Source organism: Sarcophilus harrisii, chromosome 1, assembly GCF_902635505.1.
Source record: "Sarcophilus harrisii chromosome 1, mSarHar1.11, whole genome shotgun sequence".
Lineage (NCBI taxonomy): Eukaryota > Metazoa > Chordata > Mammalia > Dasyuromorphia > Dasyuridae > Sarcophilus > Sarcophilus harrisii.
The window spans coordinates 580,740,441-580,758,373 of record NC_045426.1 but is presented as its reverse complement, the minus strand read 5'-3'; the positions used below and the strand labels follow the sequence as shown (position 1 = coordinate 580,758,373).

The following is a 17,933-nucleotide window of genomic DNA, read 5'->3' as shown; positions in this document are numbered from 1 at the left end:
GTCTATTTTACATATATGTACATATGCATATATAGGTACATATATATGTATATTACATATAGGTGCACTTCATACAAACATACATATTTATATCTATATAACAATATCTATTTATCTATCTCAATTTTTATCCCTCTCGGTATCTAAGACAACTAATACACAGAGAATATGCTAAATAGGTTTAATAAATGAATGTTCATCTATGTCATATTCAGCAATTATTATTACTAAAGTCTGTTTCGTATCTCTTTAAAATTGAATATATATTTCAAACTAAATATTTGTGGAATCAATTCAACAAACAACATTTTTGGATATCTACTATAAGCCATATACTATACTAGTAGTTGTAAATACAAAGACAAAATGAAACTGTCTATAGGGTATACTACTCGAGAAACTTGCCCTATAGCAGGGAGGGGGAAAGTATATATATGGAAGAATACAAAGTTAAAGTACTTTGTGAAGTAGAAAACACTAAAAACTAGTGAATGGACAATTTGAGTGGAGAAAATGGAACAGAACTAGAAGATATTGTGGAGTAAGAACTAGGATTAATATAGGGGTGACAGAGAAGAGTCGGGAATGTTTTAAAATTGCAATCTTGTTTGACTGGAAAAAACGGTAGCAACTTCAAAAGAATAAATGAAAATAAAAAGATGTATATAGATTTGAAGGGAAAAATGATTCCATTGTGGACATGTTGATTTTGACATGTTTACAGGACAACAAGTTGGAAATGTCCCAAAAGTAGTTGATGATATAACTCTGGAGCTCAGTAAAGAAATTAAATATATAGATTTAGGAGTAATCTGCATAGAGATGATGATGAGAGCCTTAAAAAAAAAGTAGCAGACCCATAACACTTTCATGTCTCAAGAGTTAATGGAGACAAAATATAGAGATTTGACAAATTTATAAGAATTCAAGCCATTTTCCAAATGATAAATGGTCAAAGGATATAATAGAGAATTTTCAGATGAAGAAATTGAAACTATTTCTACTCATGTGAAAAAGTGCTCCAAATCACTATTGATCACAGAAATGCAAATTAAGACAACTCTGAGATACCACTACACACCTGTCAGATTGGCTAAGATGACAGCAAAAGATAATGATGAATGTTGGAGGGGATGTGGGAAAACTGGGCCACTGATACATTATTGGTGGAATTGTGAATAGATCCAATTATTCTGGAGAACAGTTTGGAACTATGCTCAAAAAGTTATCAAATTATGCATACCATCTGACCCAACAGTATTTGTGCTTATATTAAAAAGAGATCTTAAAGGAGGGCAAGGGACCTATATGTGCCACAATGTTTGTGGCAGCCCTTTTTGCAGTGGCAAGAAACTGGAAACTGAGTGCATGCCCATCAATTGGAGAATAACTGAATAAATTTTCGTACATGAATGTTATGGAATATTATTGTTCTGTAAGAAATGATCAGCAGATTAGCAGGATGATTTCAGAAAGGCCTGTGAGAGATTTAAATAACTGAAGCTAAGTGAAATGAGCAGAACCAGGAGATCATTATATACTTCAACAACAATATTACATGAGGATCATTTCTGATGGAAGTGGCGATCTTCAACAATGAGTTCATTCAGACCAGTTCCAATTGTTCAGTAATGAAGAGAGCCATCTACACCCAAAGAGAGAACGATGGGAACTGAGTGTGGACCACGATATAGCATTCTCACTCTTTCTGTTATTATTTGCTTGCATTTTTGTTTTCCTTCTCAGTTTTTTTCCCCTATCAGATCCAATTTTTCTTATGCAGCAAGACAACTGTATAAATATATATACATATATTGGGTTCAACATATTTAACATGTATTAAACTATATGCCATCTAGGAGAGGGGGTGGGAGGAAGGAGGGGAAAATTTGGAACAGAAAATTTACAAGGATCAATGCTGAAAAAATTACCCATGCATATGTTTTATAAATTAAAAAGATATATATAAAGAATGGGGGGGGAAAGAGTTAATGGAGAAAGAGAAAGATCCTCAACCAAACATTAAATAAAACAAATTACTAGTTGTCCAAGAAATTCTATTTCCTGCACAATGGTAACCTAAAGTATATCTAAATTCTACTATCCCCAGGTATCCAAAACTAGTCTACTCAATAGGCATGGTTGTATTTCTTATGTCTCAAAGCCAGCCTCTAGTATCTTCTGAATTGTATTCTCATTTCAGTGTCTTTCCCTAATTGTTCACAGTCCTACCCTTTTTTTAATTGCAAGATGTTTCCAAAATCTACCCAAACAACCAAAGCTTTAAACCTTTTCAGAGCTACAGAGGAACTATTTTCTAGTTTAAAAAAAAAAAAAAAAAGGAAGTTCTACAATAAATTTGAATTATGCCTAATAAAGGAAAATATAAGCCTAAGGGAAAGTATTCTTTTATTTAAAAAATTACAAGATATCCCCTCCCCTAAAATTTTTTTCTGAAAATATATCTTGTGTCTTTGTCTGAATGACATCTGTTGCTTTGTGTTTAAATTTAATTTCAGCAACTAAGAATTCTCTTTGAAGACAGTAAAGTAACCTGATTCTTTTGAGAGCATTTTATAAGATGGTACAAATACTTCCTTACATCAGATAGTCACAGATCCCTGCTGTGAAGATTAAATATCTTAAATTGTTGATAAACTTTAAAAGTTTATAAACCATACATAACTTCCTCAGAATCTGATTTTTTTTCTTTTTATCCCTTTCACATGAGAAGCTGATAAAAAGAGGATTCATTTCTACTTTATCTGCTCTATACAGAACTGAACACAATGTCACATGATTTCATTGCTTAGTTAATACTTTTCAACATTATAATTCTGACTATAAACAGAAACACACATAAAGCAACAAGTTATATCATTATTGTTTGATACAGTAGTTTTCCTGATATTTTTTCCTTATGTATTCAGGAAGAAGACACTATAACTCTTGAAGTTTTTTCTGATACCCCTGGTTCCTTCTAAGATCTCATGAAGTATTTTGTTTCAATGTAAACACTTCTTAAAAAGAAAGAAAGAAATTAGGAATTTGTATATAGCATGGAAATATTTATTGTGAATGACGAAGTTCAAATTATAATGATCTAGAATAACATTATATCTTTAATCAGCATCTTCAGTGAATGACAGTCTTAGAAGTTTTGTTTTGTTGTAAGAGATGACTATCTGTTAGTTTGAAGGTTTACAGTCATTGGCCAATGCTGTTTTTTGTTTTTCTATCATATATTAACTATCCATGAGGAAATCTAGAATGGAATTTCTAGATTCCCAATGGTACATGTTTACACCAGGATTTGTTTAGACTCTCAGAGAAGAAGACAAAGAAAAGAAGAAAAGGCTATTGAGTAAATTTCTAAAGATTTGGTATACTTTTATTATTGCCACAACAGGAGAAGAATAGTAATAACTTAGCCCCAAATATGATTTGTGAAACTTGCTATTTGAGGTAAAATCTTATGGGATGATTATTGCTATTATTCCAAGTATGATTTCAGAAATCAAGAAATGATATTGAGCCAATGATCTATAACAGCAGCAGCCCAATGAGATGAAATCTGTGAATTGCAGGTAAAGTTTTACCTCGGGGAAAATGAGAGCAATTTGGAATAAGCTGATATAGGACCCTCCTGACTTGATTTCCCTGAAATAACATTTCTTCTTTAATAGAAAATATTCCCTTCTGTCTAACATTCTAAGCCTGGCTGTGACATTTTGTCAATACAATTGGCTGGAATTGATAACAAGTTAGGGGAACATTTTTCTTTTAAAAAAAAAAAAAAAGACAAATTTCTATAATGATGGCAGGCAGGCAGTAGAGGACATGAACACAATATTAATTTTTTATCTCAAAATTTAATGCTGAAATACACATGAGCTATTAAAATAAAATGCAAGTATATAAAATCTAAGACATCCAACCTGGAATTATAGTCTTTCCCATATGCTAAATAGCTAAGTAGATGAATACTTGGGCTTGTCATCTTATGTACTTAGTACTTATGTATTTATATGTAAGATTATATTCTTTGAAGTAAATTTGTATGTAAAACATGCTCTGGAATGCAAGTAAATTACACAAGAGTTTAAGAGGATTTGAGATCTGATCTATATAGGTATGTTCATTTGAACAAGATTAATAACTGGATATGCAACTCATTTGATACAATATGGAATTATTTACTTAAGTCTATACACACATGTCATTACAGGTCTTTTTTACAGTTGAAGTAAAAAACAAAATTAAACAAAATGTATGAAACAGAACTGAGACTTGTTTAGTGAGAAATTTTTAACAGAGATCTCTACTGGTGACCTAAATTTGGAGAAACAGATCTGCTAGATGAAGCTACTCTGAAAACAGGCCTATTCCAGAATGTCTGAAAGGAGAGCTTTCCAGAAGTCCAGAAGACAACATTAGGAGATGTTCTTAGAAAGCACACATTTGTATGAAATGTCTGAGTTCTAAGATGTGATGAACTGATGAAATGGATAGTGGAAATGTGTTACTGAGAAAGAGACTGCTCTTCCCTCTCATTCCTTCCTCGTGCACTATTGTTCTTTCTAAGGCCTGCTTCCAGAAGGGGACTGCCCTTAACATTAAGAGTGGTTATTAATTTGGATCCAGACATTCTAGTAAATGAAGCCTAGTTGTCCTTTGGAAGCATTACTAACAATAAGGCTAATGGACATAATGAAATTCCAGCTGACTTATTTAATATCCTAAAAGATGATACTATTAAAATGTTGGACTCAATATGCCAACAAATTTGGTAATCTAAACAGTGACCACTGGATTAGAAAAAAATCAGTTTATGTCCTAATCCTAAAAAAAGGGGAATCCAAAAATGTTCAAATTATTGACCAGTTGCATTCATTTCACATTCCAGAAAGGTTATGCCTAAGATTCTGCAGGCTGGGCTTCAAAAAGAAGCTAAGAATTGTTAACCAAGAATTACCAGAAGTACCACCTGGTTTTTGAAGAGGCAGAGGAAGCAAATACCAAATTGCTAACATTCCCTGGATTATGGAAAAAGCAAGGGAGTTCCACAAAAATACCTACTTCTCCTTCATTGACTACACTAAACCTTTTGACTGTATGTATGTATGTATGTATGTATGTATGTATGAATGACAAAATGTGGCAAGTCCTCAAAGAGATGAGAGTACTAGATTATCTGCCTTGTCTCCCGAGGAATCTGTATTCAGGCTAAGAAGCAATAGTGAGAGCCAAACATGGAACAACTGATTTGATTTAAGGACTGGGAAAACAGTATGACAATGCTGAATATTGTTACCTTATTTAATTTATATGCAAATAACATGAAAAATCCCCAAGTTTGAGCAAACAAGTTCTTGAATTAACATTTCTGGAAAAAATATTAACAATTTCAGAGAAACAAACAATGCCACTTTGATAGCAAAAAGTGAAGAGGAATTAAGAATCTTTTTGTTGAGGATGAAAAAGAAGAATCTAAGCTGATATGAAGCTAAATATCAAAAAAACTAAGATCTTGGCAACCGGTCCCATCAATTCCTGGCAAACAGAGAGAAAAGAAATGGAAGTATTGTCAGATTTTGTATTAGGTTCAAAGATCATTGCAAATGGTGCCTGCAGCCATTAAATTAAAAGATGTTTGCTCCTTGGAAGGAAAGTGATGGCAAATCTAAACAGCATACTACAAAACAGAGATATTACCTTGCCAACAAAGGTCTATATAGTCAAAGCAATGGTTTTTCCATCAGCAACACATGGCTGTGAGAGTTGGACTAAAGGAAAGCTGAGTGCAATAGAACTGATGCTTTAGAAGTGTGACGCTTTTGAGAGTTCCTTATAGATCAAAAAGATCAAATCAGTCAATAATTAAAGAAATTCATTAAGGCTATTCATTAGAAGGTCAATTACTGAAGCTGAAACTTAAATAATGAGAAGACAGGACTCACTGGAAAAGATTTGTTGTTGGGAAATAGAAAGGAAAAAGGGATGGCAGAGGATGAAATGGATAGTGTCACAAAAACAATGAACGTCAACTTGGACAGACACCGAAAGGATAGAAAGATCCAGAGTGTTATGGTCCATGAGATTATGAAGAGTCAGATATGACTGAAAAATTGAACAGTAAGAAAACTGATTTTATGATTGTTACTTTATTTTTTTACAAGTATAAAATGAGTGTATAGAAAAAAAAATTGGTTTTAAAAAATAAATACTTATGTCAAGTTTGCAAGAGAGTTCATTCTTAAAACAAACAAGAGGAAACAATCAATGCAGTACGGAAAATAATAAAAGAAGAATTTTAGGACAGAAATTACAAACATTCAAAACAAGTAAAGAATAAGGATGGGATCTGGAATTGTTATTCCATTATTACAGGGACCTTCCAGGTGAGGAATTTCCTGTACTAATGAAAATTAGCACAAGTTCTGAAACTGAGAGTGCCTTGAGCACTGAAAAACGAAGAATCTTGTGTAGGGTTGTAATGCTGGAGAAATTGATTAAGACATAGGTTAGAGACCAATTTAATAGTTTATTAAATGGAGAGATATACTGGGACCAAATGGATCTTGGTCCCAGGGTTGGATGACATTATCATCTCAAAGAATCCAGCACTAAGTATTAGACATAAGCTTTTTTATAGGATAACAAGAACAATGACATAATGGGGGAGGTACCTGGATAGGGATAACCTAATGGGGGGAGACATGTAGGATGACACAATGGAGGGAGATAAGAGAGAGGTTACTGATATTCTAATGACATCTAAAATGGATAAATCTTTATCCTTTCAAACATTAAGAAGGAATGATTATAAACTAAAGATACAAAACCTTTATCTCATCAACCATTTAAGAGGGAATTTAGCCAGGGGTTTTGGGGCAGAGCAACTGTGGTAGACCTTTATCTCATCAAACATTAAGAGGGAAAGGTTATAACCTGAGGCAGAGTAACTAAATAGGACAATGGGGAAACTAGGTCAGGACACTAAAAGGGAACTGTGGCACAACAGGGTCACATAGAGCTACTATGCTTCAAGAGGTAGAGTTCAAGCCCAGAGCTTCCTGGATTTGAGTTTCACTTTGTATTAGCTCCATCACACAGCTTCTACAAAGGTAGAAAAAAATGACATAAAAATAGAAGAAATATGACATTTCCCTGTCTCTTTTATTTTACCTGTAGTGTAAGCCTCTTAACTGCATTCCATACTATCCCAATAAACTCTTTCATTCTTTCCTCCGGACTTTTGCAGGTTTCATTTGTGCTCATCATGGCTTTTACTGGTACTGATAATGGTCGTGATTCTAAAGAAAAGAGAGAATTTTTATTAATAGAAATATGCTTTGTTTGCTCAGAGATATATACTGACTTTTTAAAAGATATTTTTTTCCAGAAAGTATGAAATTCAATATTTATTATCTAAAAAGACTAATCTTGGTAAACATTGGTTCTTAACTGCCATTTGTAATATTTGGTACAAAACAGAATTCAAATTAAATATTTAAATTCATTGAACATTATCATGAAAGGAGCTATTCTATAAGTAAATTTTCCTAATTATTGAAACCTGCTCTTTTATATAGATCAACAATTCTTTTTGGTTTAACCATTTTTTTCTGAAAACATCTCAAAAAGTATCAACACATTACCCTGCTTTATAAAATAATGTTACAGGAAGGTAGAGACAGATGGAGGATAGAAAGTAGACAATAAGGTAGGGGAAAAAAAGAGAAAGAAAGCAAAACAGAGAGGGAAAGAGGAAGGAAACATTTATTAAACATAGACGATTCCAGAAATCAAGAAAGTTACATTCTAATGGAGGAAAGATAATACAAAGATTAAAAAAAAAAAAAAAAAGAATCTGAAAAGGGGAGGAAGGGAGACACTTAAAGAGTAACACTCTTTATGGTATAAGTTAATTGATGCAGGGGTGGTTCCTTTAAGAATTGAATTATTCCTTTCTTTCTGATTCCCAACCCCTCCTAGTTGATGCATTATCAATCCAGGACCTTTTGATTCACAAATCCTGATCCCTTTGAATTCCAATAGAAGATCCAGCCTGTCCCAGCAACTAGAATCCAAGCCAACTTGGGACTACACCCACAGGCCCCTCCAGCTGAATCTCTTATTATAAAAGAGTTAAGCTGGAACCCTCTTTTTGCAGAGGTTCTAAACATGCCAGCCTTATGCCTGGCATGCCAGGACCCTCTGTCCACTAGAATCCTGTTTCTGGTGCTCTCCTCTCTCTACCTTTACCTATTCCTTAACTATACTTTAACCTTACTTCCAAACCCCATAATAAACCTCTTTTATCAATCTAGCTTTTCGAGCCAATAAATTTGCGCCGCCACTAGACCTCATTTAACTCCATATCCTTGTGCCAAATCCAAAGGAGTTGCACAGGAGCTCTATTTGACTCCCTGTACCCCGAACCTGCCACCGGACCTTAATTAGATACTCATTTCATTAGGTAGCCCATATCTAAGACCTCATCATTATGTCTCTTGATCTCCTGTACATGGAACATTGCTCATAGGTTTTTAAATCATTTTCAAGAGCACACTGCACATGAACAGTCTTGACAGATTCCATAGTTAAGGAGTGATGTATAATACTCAGCTACATAAGTTGCATAAGGGAAATATTGGGAATAATAACCCTTCTGCCTTGAAAAGTGTTCCTTTTCAAAGAAACTTGTACCTTTATTGCTTGAAAATTCTGGCCTAAGATTAAAAGACAAATAATTCAAAACACCTTAAATTCTGGAGCAACCAGAATCCACAGCAGTGGCAATGGTGTGGCACTGAAAAGATGCATCCCCCATGGTCCATCACTATAGCTTCTGAGTTTATCCCCTAAAAGTCTGCTGTTAGATTAATCTCTTAGAAGATACAAGCCTGCAATAGGACTGGAGGCAGAGGTATCAGTCTGATAAGTGTGATGAAATGGAAAGAAAATTAGATGAAATCTACATCTAAGACTTAACTAAATCACTTCCTGGCTATCTGTCCACAGATAACATATCTAAATTTGCTGACCCTGTTTCTCCATAAATAAAATGAAGATGATAATTGCCTCAAGGATAGTTTATAGGGAGTGCCAGGCTTGGAGTCAGGAAGACTCATCTTCCTAAATGAAGACATGATCTTTAGGCAGTTACTGATGAGGGTGAATGGTGAAACTGTCCAAATTCTCCTCTGAAAGAGGTCCACCTTAAGGGAAGCTAGTTAAGTGGTCTTACCCAGTTGGAGAGCATGGCCAGGGACATGGCCAAACCCTGTATTGAGTTGAAGATTAGTCCGGAACCACTCCCAGTAGATCAATCTCCCAAGATAAGTAATTTCTTTTCAATTGGAAATCTAGGTCTGGTGCATTGTCAACATTTACTCTAACTCCCAGTTAAGTAATATCATTCAATTTTTAATTGAATTGAAGCCCCAAGTCTCAGGGCTGAGAAAAGACAACTCTGAACCCCAGTCTTCACAGACACCCTAATAGGACCTTGCCCACTGGTGAAAATATCTTCTCAGTGTAACCCATCTTTGCTTATTCCCTGCCCACTAAGAAGGCTTACTTCCTAGAAAACTGTCTTCTTAGGGGAAATACAATTTCTTTTTGTGACAGAGATTTCAGGTTTGCTAATTTTTTCACATAAGTCCTGCAGCTCCAACCAGAGGGGATATCCCATCCCAATTCTCGCACCTCATCATTACTAGCTGTGTGACCCTGGGCAAATCATTTCACTCTATTAGTTTCAGTTTTCTTGTCTGTGAAATGAGGTAGAGAAAGAAATGGCACAGCGCTACTATCTTTGCAAGAGAACTCCAAATAGTCATGAAGAGTCAGAAACAGCTGAAAATTGACTGAACAAAAATATTGTAACTTTTTCTGATAATTCAGGTTCATCATGAGGAACAGCATGATTTTTCTGGAAAAACTCAATTCAATTTAAATCATGAAACATATATTAAGGGAACTGCATCACACTAGATGCTAGAGACACAGATAAAAATAAAGCTGATTCTGTTTCAATGATCTGTTAATCCATTGGTATTCGAAAATGATGATTGATCTCACTGACAATTTAAATGTATAAGGTTCTTTCTACATACAAACAAATGCTTATCTTTGCTTGTTGGAATCTTTACAAAGTGTTAAAGTCATTAGAGTTGATAGAGATAATAATTATCTAATTTAGCATGGTTCGATATGATTGATTTGATCCTATGAGGAGATGTTATGGGCCAGAACTTGAAACAAGGTACTAAGTACAATTGATAGAAACAATGCTCCTGTTCACACCTTTAGAGAGCTCATAGAAGCAAGAAGTATTTAAGTACTCATTGGAGTTCACAAGTATGGGAGATTCACAAAAGTTAACTTTGTAATTTTGTGAATTCACACCTCCCTTGAAGCTCTTAGGGCCAGAGAGAACACTGGGAGATATCCCACAATCCCACTCTCAGAGAAGTAACATAAACAGAGCTGCAGGGAACCAGTCAAAAGAGTTACTTCGAAACATCACCAAGAATTGGAAAGGAGCACTCTGGGAGATTGAGAGCCAGGAGCACTCTGGGAAATACGGAAGCCCATAAGCCCTCTCTCTAAGGCAAGAGAGATTCATTTCATCTTTGTGCTGGCTGGAGGCTGAAGGGAGCAGAGGCAAAGGACTATCTGCAAGAACTCTTGGAGCCAAGCAGAAAGATAGGCTTCTGGGCTAACCTGGCCCAAGGAGAGTTCAGCTGAATTAGATTAAAGGGGGGAGCATCAAGTGAGTTCATCCAGAAGCCCTCTCTCCGAGGCAAGAGAGATTCACTGCATCTTCTACTTTAGTGCTGGCTGGAGGCTGAAGAAAGCATAGGCAGAAGCAAGGGACAAAGCTGCAAGAGCTCTTAGAACCAAGCAGAAAGATAGGCCTCTAAGAAAACTAACCGGGCTATATTGGAGACAATAAAAGATCAGAACTTTTATCACCTGGCTGCATTTGGGTGATTATTACTTTTAACTGAAACTAAGGCTGCCTCCAGAAAACCTCCCCAAAAAATCTTCTCCCAGAGACAACTTTCAAATTATTATTTTAAAGAAAAAGAACACCACATTTGTTGGAATCCTAGTATCAACTCAACTTGAAACAAGGTGAAAACTCAAAGGAGATGTCAGAATCCTGGTGTTAACTCAATGGAATTGATATGGTGCTTATTGGTTCACATCTTAGAGCAAATCCTTACAAGGTGATAAGTTGCTAATACTGATAGAAACAGTGCTTGTGTTCACACCTTTGGAGAACTCGTATAAGCAAGAAGTATTTAAGTACTCATTGGAGTTTGGGAGATTTCAGGGTTTAGTATGAAATATCTGAATTGATACCTCCCTGAATTCATACCTCCCTTAATCCCTCCCTCAGAGGGGCGGAGTCAACCTTTGGGAGATCATATATATATATATAGAGAGAGAGAGAGAGAGAGGCTCTTGGCTTCGGGAGTGACTTGGGAACATTGTCAGGGGTTGGAGAGGAGCACTCTGGGAGAAAACCCACAAGCCCTCTCTTGGAGGCAAGAGAAATTCATTGCAATTGCCACCTCGGTGCTGGCTGGAGGCAGAAGAAAGCAGAGGCAAAGGACAAGCTCCAAGAGCTCTTGGAAGCAAGCAGAAAGATAAGCCTCTAAAAAAACTAACTGGGCTATTTTGGAGGAAGTAATAAAAGATCTGAACTTTTAACACCTGAATGCATTTGGGTAATTATTATTTCAACTGAAACTAAGGCCACCTCCAGAAAACCTCCCCAAGAAACCTACACCCTAGAGAGAATCATTATATTATATTTTAAAGAAAAAACCACCACAATTGCTAAGCTTTCCAGGGTCAACTATCTGCTTTTTAGGATTTTCTGTGAAGCCCCTTAGTCAGACTGAACTAAATTAAAAGAGAAGAGGCACATACATTTTGTTTTAAGGATCAGACAATGTTTACATAAAGTAGAAAACACTCTTACTATCAAATTAATGCCCAATAGTTTAACTTTGAAACTAAATTTCTTAAGGCAAAATTTTAATGTTTTTTTTTTTCCAGCATTAAATCAAGTGTTAATCTAGTTTATGGTAACAGAAACATATTCTGAAATTAAGCCCAATTCCTTATTTTAAACTCAATAGCAATTTCATAGAAAGAGAAAAGCTAAAGAGTGACTATTTAATTCTTCAATATATTAATTTTCTCCATTTTCTATCACCTATGTTTTTACTCTCATGCATGTTTAATTTCATCTTACTCACAAGGCAAGTACAAAGAGGTGATCCTAATTTACACCGAGAGGAGAGAAATGGAATATGTCTATAAAGGTTGCCTTAATCATAAATCTCAGAAATGTTTTTTAACATTGAAAAAATGAACAACAAAGACTTTTATGATGGCCTAAGAATTCTGGACTATATGATGATGGTTGTCTTTTATATCATAATAACCACTAAGTTTTCAATAACAGACAAAGAAATTTGGTTTAATATTAATTTCACAAACAAAAAATAGTGATACACATAGTTAAGTAATTCATAGTTAAATAATTCTGGGAACTACATATGCATTCATTATCTTGCAAAGGAACTATGTGTATTGTATGCCCAGTAGAGTCTGGTGTAACCTAATAATTCTCATGCACAAATTAGAAGTCTTAAAAAGCCATGAGCTACATATAAGAGCCACGTGTGGTATCACTATAAAAAATAATTATTCTTCTAAATTTGTGATTTAGCTAATAGAATTAAAAAATCATCAAGGAAGAAAAAATATTTTTCCCACTTAAAAAGAAACAACTATATAAATATGTCCAATTATTGTTGGCAAAATACCTGTGATAAGTTCTAATGTATTTTTTTTTTTTTAAACATGGCTTTCTTCTTATAGGTTTGGAATACATTTTGCTTTCAAATATTTTGTATTCTATAACATTTAATAAGAGATAAATGGCTGACATTAGAATGGTATTTTAGAAAACAAATTATCACAAAATCTACAAGAAGATATTATATAGGCAGGCAAGTGTTATGCAAAGGAATTCTTCTAACTCTGCAGTCTTCATCCATAAGACTTGTCTTATTCAAAACTCTACACTATTCCTAAACATTCCAGCTGTGTCCAAAAGTCTGGTAGATTTATAATATTTCTATTAAGAATTGCAGTGCCATCATTTTAAAAGATACAGTGGTCAAGGAAACATCATATTTATTGTCTCACAAGAGATATGCAAAGTCATCATTTTTAAAAATGAGTTTTTATATATCTCATTTGTGTTAATATGGCCTACATTTCCTCTATAACCCACTCCTCCACACACACCCCTTCTGAAAGCCAACCTGAAAAAAAAAAAAAAATGGAAAAATATTCAGCAAAATGAAGCAATATATCAAAAACCATAATAATGTCCACACTTTACATACTTTACATACATACTCTTGGGGGAGAGGTCTCTCTCCCCCAAGAGGTCTCTGTAAAGTTGGACTAGGTGGCACAATAGATACAGTGCCAAGCCTGGAGTCAGAAAGAATTATCTTCCTGAATTCATATCCGGCCTCAGACTAGATTTATTTATTTGATGTGTGACTCTGGGCAAATCACTTAAGTCAGTTTTGTCTCAGTTCTTCATCTATAAAATGAAAAAAAAAGAAGAAAATGTCAAACCACTTCAAGAAAACCCCAAATGGGGTCATAAAGAATAGTTCACAACTGAAAAAATCAAAATAAAATGCTGCCCAAATCCGGTTGCATCTGGTTACACAACTGTGTAAAAAGGTGGCAGATAGGAGCAAGCCAAGATGGTAGAGAGGACACACCCATCTTCCTAAACTCTCCTTTTCCCTCAATCTATTTAAACTTAATTTAGCCTCAGAATTAGTGCCTGACTGTCAGAACTCATGAATACTGGGAGTACAACACATTACCAACCGAAGATAATCTTGAAATTCGTCAGAAAAGGTCTGTTTAGCTTGTGCAGCACAGCAAATAAAAACAGGGTTAGGCCGGGCACAGAGTCAGGCAAGAGCATGGCAAACAGTTCACAATGAGCAGACCAGAGGGGGCCAGGGTGTGGTCTCTGCTGGCAGAAAATCTACAGGCAGAACTTTACCACAGTGAGGCTACTCTACCCTGGCAGCAAGCCAGCAGATCAGCAGAGAAACTGTAAACACAGCAGGTAAAGACTATAACCCAAAATGCTAGAGTCTCTTGGGGCCTGGCCAAGGCCACACCCACCCAGCACCGGAAGGGACTCAGCCTGAGGCAAGCCCAGATGCAGCTATTGGTCCCAGCATAGCTGCCTTTCTGCTGCTGCTGCTTGTTTCAGCACAACTGCTAATCCCAGCACAGCCAGTGGCTATCTCACGCCCCTTTGCTGCCACTTCCTGTTTTCTGTAGAAGCAGCTTGGAAATACCCCACTGCCCCCGATAAGCAGAGTGTAGTTTTTGTTTTATTTTGTTTTTCAAAATGAGCAAAAAGGCAAAACGCATTCTAACTATTGATAGCTTCTATACAGAAAGAGAGAAGACTTCAAACCTTGAGGAGACTAAAAATAGTTTGTCTCTAGATTCTAGATCCAAATGTGGATATGATCTGGTCCCTATCACATAAGGCTCTCATAGAAGAAATTAAAAAGGATCTCAAAAGAGAGGTAGAAGAAAAATGGAAAAAGGAAAGGGAAGCTTTGCAAGAGGGTCAGGATAAGTTATTAAAACATAGAGTGGATAAAGAAATCAACTCCCAGGAAAACAGAATTTGTGAATTGGAAAAGGTAAAGAATTCCAAGGAAAACAAAATTTGTGAATTGGAAAAAGAAAATAATTCTTTTCAAAAATATTGGTGAAATGGAAAAGAATTCCATAGAACAAAGCATTTAGAAACTCAAGTGGACAAATACAAAAAGAAATTTAAAAAGAAAATGAAGAAAATAATTGATTAAAAATCAGAGTTAAACAAATGGAAATGAATGCCTCAAGGAAACATCAAGAATCCGTCAAGCAAAACCAAAAAGAAATGAAAAATTAGAAAAAAAAATATTAAATACCTGCTTGGAAAAACAACAGACCTGGAAATTAGATCTAGGAGAGATAATCTAAGGATTATTGAACTCCCTGAAAATCATGATGAAAAAAAGAGCCTAGACACTATTTTTCAGGAAATCAGAGAACTGCTCAGATTTTATAGAAACATAAGGCAAAAGAGACATTGAAAGAATTCATCGATCACCTACTAACAGAGATCCCAAAATCAAAACTCCAAGAAATATTGTGGCTAAATTCCAGAACTATCAGACCAAGGAAAAAATACTATAAGGAGCTAGAAAAAAACAATTCAAAACAGGAGCCACAATAAAGGATCACTCAGAATTTAGTAACATCCACATTAAAGGATCGAAGGGCCTGGAATCTGATATTCCAAAAGGCAAAAGAACTTGGTATGCAGCCAAGAATAAACTACCCAGCTAAACTGAGCATTTTCTTCCAGGGAAGAAGATGGACATTCAATGAAATAGGTATATTTCACTTATTCCCGATGAAAAAACTGGAGCTAAAGAAAAAGTTTGACCTCCAAATAAATATAAGACTCAAGAGAAGCATAAAAAGGTAAAAAGAACTCTGAAGAACTATATTACTGTTATGGGTATTCATAAAGAGTACATATATAATTTGGTTTTACTGGTATAGAAAAAGAACTAGAGATGGAAAGGAAATTGTATCAGAAAAAGGGAAAAGTGGAGGAAAAAAGAGGGGGAAAAAAAATTTGCCTCATGAAGAGGCAAAGGAAACCTATTATATCTGAGGGAATAAAGGAAGGGGGATGAACATAGTGTGAATTTTACTCTCATCAGATTTTGCTCAAAGAGAAAATATTAGACATATTTGGTTTACATAGAAACTTCTCCCACCTCACTGAAAATTGGGAGGGAAAAAACTAAAATGGAAGGGTTAGGGTAAATAGAAGGGAATACAGAAATAGTAAGGAAAAGGTTTAAGAAAAGGGAATGGACTTCAAGGAGGAGGAAGGGATTCTAAAAAGGGAGGGTTGTGTGAGGCAAGTGGTGCTCATAAGTCTAATACTGGGGAGGGGGGTAAAGAGGAAAGGAAAGAGAAAAGCATAATTTGGGGATAGTAAGATGGAAGGAAATACAGAATTAGTAGTTTTAACCATAAATGTGAATGGGGTAAACTCCCCCATAAAGCAGAGGTGGATCGCAGACTAGATTAAAAGCCAGAATCCTACAATATGTTGTTTACAGGAAACACACTTGAAGCAGGGAGATACATATAGATACATAGATATATATACTAAATATATATGCACCAAGTATGTAGCATCTAAATTCTTAAAGGAGAAGTTAAGAGAGCTGCAAGAAGAAATAGAAAGCAAAACTATAATAGTAGGAAATCTCAACCTTGCACTCTCAGAACTAGATAAATCAAACCACAAAATAAATAAGGAAGATGTTAAAGAGGTAAATAGAACACTAGAAAAGTTAGGTATGATAGATCTTTGGAGAAAACTGAATGTAGACAGAAAGGAGTTTCTTCTTTCTTAGCAGAAGTTCATAGAGCATATATAAAAATTGACCATATACTAGGACATAAAGACCTCAAATTCAAATGCAGAGGGGAAGAAATAGTAGATGCATCCTTCACAGATCACGATGCAATAAAAATTATATTCAATAAAAATCCAGGGGAAAATAAACCAAAAAGTAACTGGAAACTAAATAATCTCATCCTAAAGAATGATTGAGTGAAACAGCAAATCATGGACACAATTAATAATGTTGCCCCAAGAGAATGACAATAATGACACATCATACCAAAATGTGTGGGATGCAGCCAAAGTGTAATAAGGGAAAATTTTATCTCTCTAGAGGCTTACTTGCATAAAACAGAGAAAAAGAAAATCAATGAATTAGGCTTACAAATAAAAAAAAGTTAGGAAAAGAGCAAATTAAAAACCCTAATCAAACACTAAACTTGAAATTCTAAAAATAAAAGGAGAGATTAATAAAATTGAAAATAAAAAAAAACTATTGAATTAACAAATAAAACTAAGAGTTGGTTCTATAAAAAAAAAACAAAAGAGATAAACCCTTGGTAAATCTGATTAGAAAAAGGAAAGAGGAAAATCAAATTGTTAGCTTTAAAAATGAAAAGGGAGAACTTGCCACTAATGAAGAGGAAACTAGAGCAATAATTAGGAATTACTTTGCCCAACTTTATGCCAATAAATTTGATAACTTAAATGAAATGAATACCTTCAAAAATATAGGTTGCCCAGATTAACAGAGGAAGAAATAAATTGGTTAAATAGTCCTATTTTAGAAAAAGATATAGAACAAGCTATTAATCAACTCCCTAAGAAAAAATCCCCAGGACAAGATGGATTTACATGTGAATTCTACCAAACATTTAAAGAACAATTAAGTCCAATGTTATATAAATTATTTTTAAAAATAGGGAATGAATGAATCCTACAAAATTCCTTTTATGAAACAGACATGGTATTGATACCTAAACCAGGCAGAACGAAAACAGAGAAAGAAAATTATAGACCAATCTCCCTAATGAACATTGATGCAAAAATCTTATATAAAATCATAGCAAAAAGATTACAGAAAATCATCTCCAGGATAATACACCATGACCAAGTAGGATTTATACCAGGAATGCAGGGCTGGTTCAATATTAGCATAATTGCTAATAGTATCATTAGCATAATTGATTATATCAATAGTCAAATTAACAAAAACCATATGATCATCTCAATAGATGCAGAGAAAGCATTTGATAAAACCCAACACCCATTTCTATTAAGAGTATAGGAATAAATGGACCTTTCCTTAAAATAGTCAATAGTATCTACCTAAGACCATCAGTATCATATGTAATGGTTATAAACT

The 17,933-nt window shown here is 34.7% G+C and overlaps 1 protein-coding gene across 10 annotated transcripts in view; it reads right to left on the bottom strand.

The window, feature by feature from the left end:
• The window catches only part of VPS13B (vacuolar protein sorting 13 homolog B), a 950,112-nt gene that overhangs the window by 526,442 nt on the left and 405,737 nt on the right, over window positions 1-17,933 (bottom strand). For all 10 annotated transcript variants that reach the window (XR_004232297.1, XM_031954131.1, XM_031954187.1 and 7 more), the window contains one exon: window positions 7,189-7,316. Coding sequence is in view for 9 of the 10 variants with exons in the window: in XM_031954131.1 (XP_031809991.1) it covers window positions 7,189-7,316 (128 nt within the window). In the remaining variant the exon portion in view is untranslated. The remainder of the gene's footprint in view (window positions 1-7,188; window positions 7,317-17,933) is intronic.